This window comes from Magnolia sinica, chromosome 4 (genome assembly GCF_029962835.1).
Source record: "Magnolia sinica isolate HGM2019 chromosome 4, MsV1, whole genome shotgun sequence".
In the NCBI taxonomy this organism is placed as follows: Eukaryota; Viridiplantae; Streptophyta; class Magnoliopsida; order Magnoliales; family Magnoliaceae; genus Magnolia; species Magnolia sinica.
This window is the reverse complement of record NC_080576.1, coordinates 114613958-114626809: the sequence shown is the minus strand read 5'-3', so window position 1 is coordinate 114626809 and position 12852 is coordinate 114613958. Positions and strand designations below refer to the sequence as shown.

Here is a 12852-nt window from a genome sequence, read left to right as displayed (position 1 = left end):
TATGATGAATTATCAACTCAAGATATTGAAAGTAATCATTTTATCAAACTTCTCCTTTAATCTTGACTAATTCCTCACTCCTACTCCTATTGTTATTCAAATTTCACGCCTTATATTTCACTTTAGTGGGACTAATATTAAATTCTTTAGATTCAACCTTTTCATAAATCTACCATTGTATTTATATCTTCCTTCTTTTTCTTTTTCTTTTTCTTTTTCCTTTTTATCAATTAAACTATGTTTTCTACAAATAACATATATCATAGAATCTTTTCCTACAAATGCATCATTAACTCATTCATAACCAATGCGAAGATGTATAAGCATAATGTCGACCCTTAGTGCAAGTCTATAATAATTAGGAACTTGTTATTTTCTCCACTAATGCTCTTCAAATTTCTTATTGTTCCCTTCTATATTTTCTTTAAATATATCAATATATCCTCTTAAAATTCATTCTTTTTCAATACTCACCAATTAACGATCTAAAAACTCATCATAAACTTGATCTAAGTAAATTGAAACCATGTATGTAAGGCAAGCAAATTAAAATGCCCAAATCATGTATATTGTCTAGAGAAGTTGTGAACCAAAAATTAAGGTTATTTGATTTTCTTTCCATAGGATTGTTGACATTTATTGGACACATAAAAAGGAGAAATTGCCCTATTTTATCAAATCAATGAATCAAAGATTATGATTGCTCAACCAATCTGATTTTGGGACGGTGGCTTGGCAGCAGTTGTCCACTTTTGCCGGTTTAATTTCAGTTAAATATGTAGCATGTACCTGTGTATCAAGCTTTGTATCTGCCAGAATAACTCACTATATTTACAACCACCCATTGATACATACGCTCTCTCTTTCTAAACTTTTCAACAGCATGGTACAGAGCCATGATATTGTATTACCAAAAGCGACAAAAAAACAGACCTATCCATAAAAAAGGCAGGTGTACATATCATCTCTCCATCAGTCACACGGAGTTCAATTTACATGTGAGTAATGCACTGTTGGATGGGACCCACATACATCCATGAAGGGAGGATCACAACCATCCTTCTTCTGGGTGCTAACATGAATGTAACAAGGAACGGAAATCATACCAACTGGATAATCATAACCATCCATTAGTGGCGTTCAAAAGGGCAGTTGGAATGGAGAAGCATATCAACGGCCCAGATTCATTGTAAATTATCAATTGTCGTAACCGACCGGTCAGCATGATTCACGCAACATGGTCCGTTTACAGTATGACCCAGCAAATGAACGGTCCATTTCGATGCATGCAGAACGAGCTCTGATTACGAGCAAAACCCTAAAGAGAAAAAGGAAGAAAGGAAAGCTGCCTACTGTGATTGAGATCGTAATTTTCTCTGCCCCAAACTCCTACAAATCGCGATTTGGGAATATTCATTTCGGTCTTTTAAGCGTTTGGCAGCCACATATTAAAATATATACCAATGTATGTCTCGCCGTCCAAAACGTTGAACAGTGGCAGCTTTTGCTCATGTCTCCTCTCTGTCTGCACAAAAAACCAAGCCTCACCAAGAAAAACACAATCGGATCCGTTCATCACCTTCCACTAAAATCAAGGCAGTACAAATAAACAATTCAGATCTAAAACAACAACGATTCTGTTCTTTCAATAAACAAAAACAAAATAGGACAAGAGGTTTGCTACCGTACATCTCAATGTAATGTAACCGTTGCATCTGCAGTCATCTTCTAATCATCCAAACCGTTCATTTGACGAACCTTGCAATTGGTAAAGATACCCAAAAAGAAAATCTCTCAGATTGGAATATTTCATCACTTTGAACACTTAACTCTTTTCCTTTGAATATGGATCTTATTTTTAGTCATTGATATAAAGATTAGGATCTCCCACTCTTGAATATTTTTAGTCAGCTACCATCAGCTGTACATCACACCAGATCAGCTGTATATCTCACCAGATCAACGGCATGGATAACGAAACATGACCCCAGATCCAACGGCTATGGTCCTGATGTATCATACAACAATACGTCTGCTGCAAACCTGAAAGAACAAAACAAACATTTCATCTCCTCATTATCGCTTGTACCAGCATGTGCTTCGATCACCTTTCTTAAACTTTGGTGATCCATCCAACATACATGTACATCAAATCCAAACCGTCCAAAATCAGGACCGTGAGGCTAGATCCACTCAGACTCATCGTAGTACTGATCTCACCGATTGCCTAAAAACCATAGATCAAATGATGATCCTGGACACAGATGTCACTTGCGTGACCGTTCATCAAAATAGTGGGCCCCATCGTAGATGGAGCATCGCCCGAAAAACAAACTCATCACAGCGTTAGGATTATACAATGCCTAGCAAAACTGGGGACCACCATTTACACGGTCTACATTAACCTACACGCATGCCAAGTATAACTCGCATTGGCATCGAGGTTTGCTAATTCCACGCGCGTTTGAAAACTTCACACATCCACACTCGGAACCATGTGTAACATTGTGATAAGTGTACAAGATCTGACCCTTCTATCAGGTGGAATGCATAGTTTATATCTTCAGACACAAAAATCATCTGATTACACAGCTCTGGTGGGCCACGACATATCAAACCAGATGAATGGCTATAAACAAAATTTAAATCCTCAATTTATTATGCAAGTTGTGACCCACTCTGATGGGCCACGACATGTCAAACCATATGAATGGCTAGAAACAAACTTTTAACCCTCAATTACTTTGCAAGTTGTGGCCCACCTGACATTGAATTTGTCTGATTGTTGGGTATAATATTAAGATCTAAGCATTATTTCCAACATTATTAAAAGCCTACACCCAGATGCTTGGCTCAAGTGGTAGACTGAGTAAAAGATATCCGTGAAAGATATCCGTTTCAATACCTGAGGTCTTGGCATCGATTCCCTAGTAGAGTGGCTAACGGTGAAGTGTGATCTGACAGTGGGTGTAATAGCAAGCTAAAAAAAAAAAAAAACCCCTTATTAAAAGCCCAGACCTCACACGAGTATAATTCTTGCACGTACGGCCGCGTGTATATGTTTAAGGCTCTACACGCGTTTTGAATTACCGGACCTCCTAATCACCACCAGTTAAGAAGCCGAGAGAGAAGGCCCCGTAGTAATCTAGCCACCTTATTACCGGGAGCTCCGACTGACACCCACTTGATTGATTCACATCACACCCACTTCCCATTTTCGGGAACAAAAAGCAGAACAAAATTGTAGCTATTTTTATTCCAAAAGTTCAAATGGTGTGCATAAAAATCATGGAGAGTGGGTGTGCATATCAATTCCACCGAATTATATGAGCCCCGATAGGGTAACTCGCCCTGGGTACCTTTTGTGGTTACTTTCGCAAACCGACAGCCATCCTCGTAAAACTTACATGAGATCTACGCCGTCCATAAGGTACTATGCCTCGTTTAAACCATTAAACATAAAAATGAAGATCATCAAAAACATATATAGCCCACAGAAGAGGAAGAAATTGGGTTAGAATACTGACCACTAAATTTTGTAGAACTCACCATGGCCTTTAACTGAAATCCAGTCCACTCATCTGACATCCCTCATCAGAATGAAATAATTGTACCAAAACTACAGTATTATCACATTCAGATGGCTATAAGACGTGACTTTATGGTTTTTGGAATAATAATTTGGAGTAGCCCATCTTAATTTTGAATCATCATGAATATTACATCACTATAAAAATAGGATGATATACGTGATGGACGGTGTGGATCTTTATTATTTTAAGCTGTTTCTCCCACAGTAGTGAAACTAACCCCGGTTGTACCTAGCGCGACGTACCAAAGTGTTTCCTTTTTATATATATGCATAGATACCCGGATCTTCCTGTTCAGAGCTGCTTTCAGAAAGGAGAAAAACAGAAGATCCGATCATAAAAACAGAGAGAGAGAGAGAGAGAGAGAGAGAGAGAGAGAGAGAGGCGTAGAAATGGACGAAGGAATGTCAGGTGTGTGCATCAAAGGTGGGAAATGCGGTGGTGGTGGGGGCCGCTGGAATCCAACGGCAGAACAGGTTAAAATTCTGACGGATCTATTCAGATCCGGCCTTCGAACTCCCACGACGGATCAGATTCAGTGCATCTCGACTCACCTCAGCACTTACGGCCAGATCGAGAGCAAGAACGTCTTCTACTGGTTCCAGAACCACAAAGCTAGAGACCGTCAGAAGCGCCGCAGGATCTCAGCCGTCCAAACGCAAGATCATCTCTCTACTAAACGTACGTACGTTAAAAACCGAAACAAATAATTAGATAAAGAGAGATTTTTAATTTTTTTCCTTTTTCTTCTTTTGGCAGATTGTACGGATGCGCGCGCGGAGAGAGGGATTGAGACGCTGCAGCTGTTTCCATTGCGGTCGTACGAGGGGTCGGATGGAGGGGATAAGGTGAGATTGGTGAGGAACGAACGGATGGAGATAGCGTTGTTGGCTGATGTTGGGAAGGATTATCCACCGTTGGATCTGCGGCTGAGTTATTTGTGAGCGGTTACGATTCCAATCTGAGTAGTAGTTAGATTAAAGGGTGAGATTTGGAGAGACTGTAGGATGCTGTTTTGGTGGTCAGTAGTGTTCACAGAATGAAAGAAATTCCAATACGATTTTTTTTTTGAGCTCTAGTTTGATTTCTGACAAGCAGGCCCGAGGATCACGTAATCCATACCATTGGTTCTGTTGCCCCTACAGTTGATGGACGATGTCCCAAAACACTCCTGGATTGGAAGATCTGAACCATCCATGTTGGGAATTTTTTTTCTTTAAGTTGAATGTCGACTGCTGCTGTACTTCTCTTCATAACCGTTGAAATATATATGCCACAAAACGAACTGTTAGGATTGTATTTTCCTGGAGACTCTCCAGGCATGGTTCATTTACCGTGGGATGCGACAAGCCAATGGCCTACAAACGATGGGGCCCACCCTTGTGTACGGTGCAAAGACTCAGGTCAAGGATCCTATAGTTCCTCTTTAAATTCTGAAACAATCTGCCCCCCTCTCTCTCTCTCTCTCTCTCAATTATTTGCTAAAATGGTACATGTGGAGCCCACTGTTATTCATGTGGTGGGCCCCACAGCAGATGAGTAGCCCATCCATTGTATGATATCTGGGAAGGGGAGATATGGAAGGCTAGACCATAAAATGACAGGACCCACCAGACGGCCTAGTTTGGTGGGCCCACCTGAATCACTAGCCGCTATACTTTTCTCAATCAGAAAAACTTTGATACTCTGGAAGAGTGTGATGCATGATACGCAGAAACTTAAAATTACTTAGAAATAGAACAGGTAGCATGCAAGTAATCAAAATAAACTATCCAATTTATAGCTACTAATTGTAGAATTCAAATTAAGCTTATTCGATTATCTGACAATCAGATGTGGACATTTATTGGACGGTTGAAAATGAAAAATATCCAAAGGTCCTATTTCTACAAACAAGTGTACACGAATCACGAATCAGAGGTTAGGATCCTGGAACCATGCACAATCTTTTGTTGGGATTGTGACGTTGAGATTGAGAGCTGCGTTGAGTTAAGATATAACACGTGTACAATTACAGAAGGCCTGCACATGAAGTGTCGTACGGAGCCTGAGCATTATATAACTCCACCATCTCGTATGTACCTCCGCATTGAATACACATGCAGAAATCAAAACGGTGGAACTCGACTGTCCTTTTCCGTTTCTGTTCTTTCAGAGAACTGATCAGATTCTCGCGGTACCGTACTATTTCCCCGCTAGCATGCTACCAGTATAGGACATCAGAGCCGTTAAATCAGTAGGCGCTGCCGTGGAGATCACGTGAAAAAAAAAGGTCATTCTACTGATCAGGTGCGAAGTACCGTTGGAATGAATGTACAAGCAATATGACTCAACACACAGGTGTGGCCAACCTACTAATCAGATTATCCTGGTTTTCAAGAAGAGTTAGTGGAGTCGACCGTTAATGCTAATGAGATATCCACATTTTCCATCCGTTTTTCCGGATCATCTTACGACATGCCCCCAAAATATAAGAGATCTCAAAAATTCCAATGGGAGGACAAATTTTTATTTTTATTATTCTTTTAATAAAACGCACGCACACACCACATGGTGGGATTTCACCACCTATGGGTACTCGAACCCTCAACCAGGTGTTGAAACTCCTGAGAGTCTACCACTGTAGTAAGAGTAAGGGCCCTCCAATGGGAGGACATGGATATTAAATTCTTTCTTTGAATAAAACATAATATTAAGTGAAATCCGCATGTGGTGTACCATGGAATTAATTCCATGAACGGAGGGTATGGGTAAAATACATGCATCAATGTGGCCCACAGATTTGGTAAATTTTGAAATCCGCTAGAAATCCTGTGGCCAATGACATGATACTTGAGTTAATCTAGTCAGTTTCATTGTTTGCAAAATCCATATGAAATTTGCATGGGACCAAATGTAATTACATCCCACCTAACCGCACTTTCCAAACGAGAATGTGAATCAAGGATGAGTACAAAGTTCTGACCACAAGCTTATAATTTTATGTGGAAATTAATGCTTGGAGTGAATTATTATAGCCCGTAAAAATCAAGGGTGGAAGTCTCTCCTAACTTTTTATTTCAATGGCAATAGATTAGAAGAATTCTTCTTTTACCCAATATGCCATGGAAGATCTAATGGCTGAGTGGATCTTACACAAGTATTATGGAGGGCCCTGTTAAAAATAAAAAGGTCCATCATATTTTGTATGCAAAATTCACTCTGACAATTAAATGTGTAATCTCATTTTAGGGACCATGTCAAAACAATAATTAATATTATTATGATAAGGAGACTTATTGTAACACCCATGAAATTTTAAATTTAATAATAAAATAATAATAATAATAATAAAGATTTTTATCTTATCTTATCTTATTTAATTTTTATCTTTATTTTATTTATATCTTATAGTCTTATCTCTATCTTATCTTATCATTATCTTACCCATATCTCTAACTATTATCCCTTATATATACCCTTAACCATTCTCATATCTCTCAACTCTCAATCCCTCAAATAAGTTTTCTTTTTCCTGAGTGTGTAAGAGTAATTTCACTTCAACAGAGAAATGAAGAAAGAGAATAAGCAAGTATGTATATCGTCATTCTTTTAGTATTTTTATACATTTAACGTACTTTGATTTGATGTATGCAATGAACGGTATGGATCAACCACATGTTCATTGCATTGAATTATGGGTAGATACGATATAAAGGTGATGAAAGTCTAAGGGCGTGTATGGCCGGGCGCATTAGAGTGAAGTAAATGGGATGGGATATCGTTTAAGGTAATCGATAGGTTGTCAGTGGTTGTCCATTGATACCATAGTTTTGCAATAGTTCAAGATGGACATGGCTATGTGTTTAGCCAGGAGGTGGGCTTCAGTGTAGTCCCAGTATTAGATATCATGACGTGTTTGAAATAGACGAAGTACTGGAACTCTCATGCGGGTAGCATGTTTGCTGCAACAGTAGTCTGATCATGTGAGTGCAAACGGTTGTTGTGGGCGGCACAGTGATGTTTTGATGACATCCATTCCGATCATCATGAAATGATTTTCTATTTTGACCGTTTAAAAAAATTAGAGCAATAAACGACTTAGGTCACACTAGTGAGAAAAGTTGGGAAGGGATAATCACTGTTGATTCTCTCTGGGCCCTACCCAAGTCTCAAAATAGAATAATTTCTTACTTGTGGAATAATCTGTCGTAAATGTTTCATATCATTGGATTTGATGAGATATAAACAACATGGTGGGTCCTCTTTGAGAATCAAGGGCAAGCATCCATTCTCACCTTTCTTTTTTTGGTGTGGCCCATTTAATTCATGGATTGATCTAATTTTTTAGTTATTAGCTAAAAGAGGAAGGATTTGACTGATGGACGAAGTAAATTTTATCCAAAAATGACATTGGGTCCCAAAAAAACCATTTGCACCACGCCCCAATGTGGTGAAAACATTTGCATGGGATAATTTTCCAAGAAAGAAATACATCAATGACTCTCACTCGAGGGATGAACGATATCTCCAGGTAGGATTGCTCGAATCCATCAACCCACCAGCTCCATTTACGAGGGTGCCTAGGATGATGTGGATAGTTGGTCGTAACCCTCCTATTGCCACCTAATCCCATCCACTACGTCGGGTCAAACAAACCCTAAATTTCTGTAATTATGATTGGTGTACATATGGTCGAATTAGATTAGATCTGTACGGATCATATGATCCTTAAGGTAAAAATATACAATGACCCTAATTTTCAGATCAATCTGACAATCGGATGAGCCACATTAGTAAGATATAGAAGTGTTTAATAAGAGAATCTAAGATTTTTGCGCAAGTGTTGGTATCACTTGGCGTAGAAGGTTGAGATGAGTCATCGATGTATGTGTGGTTAAATCCACACCATCCATTTAATGTGTAGAGGTAAAACATGATAATACCTTAAGAATGTAAATGATCTAATCATCTAATGGGCCACCTTAATCAAGCAATTTTCATTTAATTTTATCTTAAAAAGGAAATAAAAGATAAAAATCTAAATAGAAAATTTAATTTTTTGATCATTTATGATTTGCCCACCTTGGATGTTAATCAAAGGTGGGCCCCACCATATAATAAAACTAGATGAATAATAATATCGTTGATATAATTAATAGGACCTTGGAATTCAAACCAACCTAATTACCTTGCGGAGTTTATACTATCAGACTCAAGTGAGTAACCCAACATGCCTCACGATTCATTAAAATTAAAATAAATTGTTTGTGATGGTTTGATTAATTAATATACCGACTTGATTATTTTGTTACGATAATAGTACGTTAAATTCATATGTGAATATTCTAATGAAGACAACTATGCTAAATATGAAAATGATACATTCATATATCATTCATCTTTCATTACATTTATATAACGCATAGTCGATCCTAGGGGCCCTACCTATAAGAAATATTAATCTTGGTAGAGCGTTACCAGATGCAGGCTATGCCCAATTCTACCAAAAGGTGGAAGCTTACCCAATGGGTGGATGCGGGTTGACAACCTCCAACCCAAGTAGATGGACGATCATCCCATTTGATGCATTCATACATCATTTGCATCCATATCAATGTTCATATATTTTTTATATTATTTTGATTACTATGATTATGAATCATGCTGGGTTATTTTACTAAGCCTGACCAACTTACATTTTTATTAATAAAAAAATCATACAAATGAGCCATTAACAGATGATGTAGCGCAAGAACCGAAAGGATCTACCGCACCTGAACACGACCCATGTAAAATGTGGCCATACTTATCCGAAGATGATGTGGCGCAAGAACCGGAAAGATCTACCACACATGAACACGACCCATATAAAACGTGACCATACTTATCTAAATATGAAGTGACAGCATTAGATCATTTCTGATTATGTGATTTATTTGCTAGAATAGTTTGATTAGCGTATAATGTATATTGGTATTGATTTTGAGATTTTAAGAAATTGTTTAGATATATCTTACTGAAACAATGTTAGTCTGAAATAAACATATTTATAGTATGATGATATAATAAATGAATGATTTTTAAGATTTATATTATTTTAAAAGTCGTCAAGATTTATATATGCTTGGTTGATTAGTGCTAAGTGCTATGTATGTGTAATTGGAATTGGGGTGGAACTTATATTGAATGTAATTATCACCTCTGATTAAACTAATTAAGGAATTGAGATAATACACTTTGTATACAAGTTACAACTCGAAACTCGGATCTAAGGGTACACACTCTGTACTCGAATTTCGGGGCGTGACACTTATAACTCAGGTGGAACACACAAAAGAAAACACTTGCAAGAGAAATATCCACCATTGGATTTTTAACGAGCCAACTTTGATGATCATGTGAAATCCATACCCAATACTAGATGTCACACTAAAATTTATAGGGCTGGAGATTAGAAATCAAGGTCGTTTGTGATGCTAGTGTTGCACTGAGGAAAATAGTCCAAATGATAAAAGTTGCCCTGTATACTATTTCCAATCATATAGTCCACCTTAATCTAGACCTGAGTGCTCTTGGGACCTTAGCATAACATGTTGCCTTGTATACTATTTCCAATCATATAGTCCACCTTAATCCAGACCTGGGTGCTCTTGGGACCTTAGCATAACATGTGGGGACGCACCTAATCGTCGGGATGGATTTTTTCATAAATGGATTACATCCTGGCACCACCTAGATGATAATTCATCTAGGCGGGGCTCTATGAGTCCCACCATAATATATGGGTTTTATCTATGTTGTGCATCCATTTTTCGAGATCATTTTAGTATATAAATCCAAAAATGGCTCAAGTGGACTACACAATGGTGATTGAACTTCATCGTTGAAAACTTATTGTAAGCGGCAGAAGTTTTGGATCAATATGATATTTGTGTTTTCCCTTAATCCATGACTACATGACCTTATGAATAGGTTGGATGGAAAACAAACATCACGGTTGCCCCATGGAAGGTCTCCGCTGCTTCCTGTGGTGTATCCTTTTTGATTTTTTTTTGGGTTTTAAGGATTTTAAAAAATTTGGGGAAAGGGTTAAAACCCGGGTTCCTTAACCCAAACAAATTAAAAGGGCCCCTTTTTTAAACCTCAAAACAGCCTAAAACTAGGGCCTCGCTTATATTCTTTTCAAAGAACCCCTAAACTTTAATCCCCGTCTTATCCGGCCTCGGAATCGTTCCAGACATTAAGGTACCTGATCCCTGGGGAATACCCTTACCCTAAAACCCGTAGATTAGGGCCAGCCCTCACCATAATTGGCCGGTTTTAATTTCTGGTGTGGCCGCATTTAATTGGTCCGGACTTACACTAGGGATAAGGTCATCAGTATTACCATTACCAACGTTTTGGCCTTATATGAAACGTTTTTATTTGCATAATCAGGGTTTGATTGTTTCTTGAAAGAAAAAGGGGCCTTTTAACGAAAATGGCACCTCTTTGGTTGAAAGGGAGGGGAATGGAATAGGATTATGAAGGTCCGGAATTTGAAAAGGATTAACATTTTGACTCCAGGGATATTGTATCATGGAATGTGAATTAGTTAGCATGGACTCTAGACGGTAAAAAATTAAAGCCAAGTGCTCCTTAATTGGTACAATCATTTACCATTGAAATTATTATTTTGATATACATGGGTCAATTGGATTAAAAAAATCCATTCTTTAAAAGGGCCCCGGGTTAGATAAACATTCCAATGGGAATTACCAGGATCCCCATGGGGTTTTGTAACAACCCAGGAAGCAATTTAATTTTCCTAGGAATAATTTTCCATTTATTAAATCCCCGTTTTTGTGCCAGATTGGACTTAAATGGCCACAATTGGTAGAAGCCTTTGCCAATCGTTTGGACAAAAAATTGACAATCATCGGTCCAAATCAGGAAGCGTTTGTGGATAAGGTTCATGCCAAAGGTTGGTTGATAATCTCCGGTTTAAGTAAAGGTCCAAGTATTTATCGAAGATTTTGTTTTATAAATGGGCCCTTAGTGGCCCGATTGGAAGTAAACATTCTTAATCTACTGGGAAACACTCTGGTGACCCCAAATTTAATTGGTTTCCTTTCATTTTTCCGGTTATTAATTTCGTTGGTTCGATCAGGTTTTTTTGGTTAAAAACCTTGAAAAAATTTGGGGATATCACCATGTGGGGGTCAAAACCTTGATTCCAAGGTTTCAAAATAGGCCGTGGTGGTAGGATTTTCTTTGGCCCACCTCGGATAAGGGGCCGGACCCCCGTTAGACTCTTCAAGCCAAAACCACGGTTCCTCAAAATTTCTCCCTTCAAATTTCGAGCCTTTAATTTCTTACTATCTTTTCAAACCCGGCCATTGCGATCCTTCAAGGTTGGCGCCCCCTACGGTTGAATCTTCAATTTCAAAGTTCCATTCGCTTCCTTTTTGGTGTCCGTTTATCCTTGTCTAATCTTCAATCAGCTTGGGTTTCTTTAATTCTTGTTTTTTATTCGTTGTCGTGATTGAATGCTTGAACCAATTTTGAATTCAAAGGGTTTTAATATGTGTTTTTGCCTTTTAATATGAGTAATAGCTTTAATTTCCAGCCCAAAATTGGCTCCTTAAGTGGACCAATTGGAATATCTTCTCAATTTGCAGCCCAAATGGGCCTGGACTGGAACGTCAAAATTTCTGGGGCCCTTTTGTTTACCTGCCTGTCATCCTCAATGTTAATTTTGGTTGGTAAACTGTTATATTTTTCAAGATGGTTGTTTGTTATCATGGAATGGTGCTTCCTTGCTCAATTATAATGCTCTTGAACTGAATGCTCATCTAATATCTGGTTTGGCCTTTCCTAATAGTTGATCTAAAAGCCTCTTAATAATAAACTTTCAGCTTAAAGGTTTTAAATTCAGGTTAAGTGAATACTTTCTTTAGGTTAAATCTTTGAAAATTAATGATTAAGTGAATCACTACAGGTGAAATTTTAGTAAGAATTTCATTTAAACCTTAAATGATTAAAATTTAGGATTCAATCGAACTTCTTTACCTGATGATTAGAAATCAATATTTTAACAGGTTACTGTATTCATGTTTGGAAACTAAAATGTTATACTTGAACTTTAAATTAAAAAAATGAAAATTATTTACAATATGCTCCATAAAAATTATTTAAAAAAAACATTATAACAATATTTATTACTATGAATTTGAACTTTTAAAAATATTTAAAATTGGGTTTTTTGATTTCACACGCCTGCTTCTTCTCATAAAACAGT

General features: G+C 37.7%; 1 protein-coding gene across 1 annotated transcript; it reads left to right on the top strand.

Moving 5' to 3' along the window:
- The first annotated feature begins 3896 nt into the window (after nucleotides 1-3896).
- LOC131244657 (WUSCHEL-related homeobox 5-like) lies at nucleotides 3897-4889 on the top strand. The gene is made up of 2 exons (XM_058244155.1): nucleotides 3897-4271; nucleotides 4350-4889. The coding sequence occupies exons 1-2, from the start codon at nucleotides 3983-3985 to the stop codon at nucleotides 4532-4534; spliced, it is 474 nt and encodes a 157-aa protein (XP_058100138.1). The 5' UTR covers nucleotides 3897-3982; the 3' UTR covers nucleotides 4535-4889.
- The last annotated feature ends 7963 nt before the right edge of the window (nucleotides 4890-12852 follow it).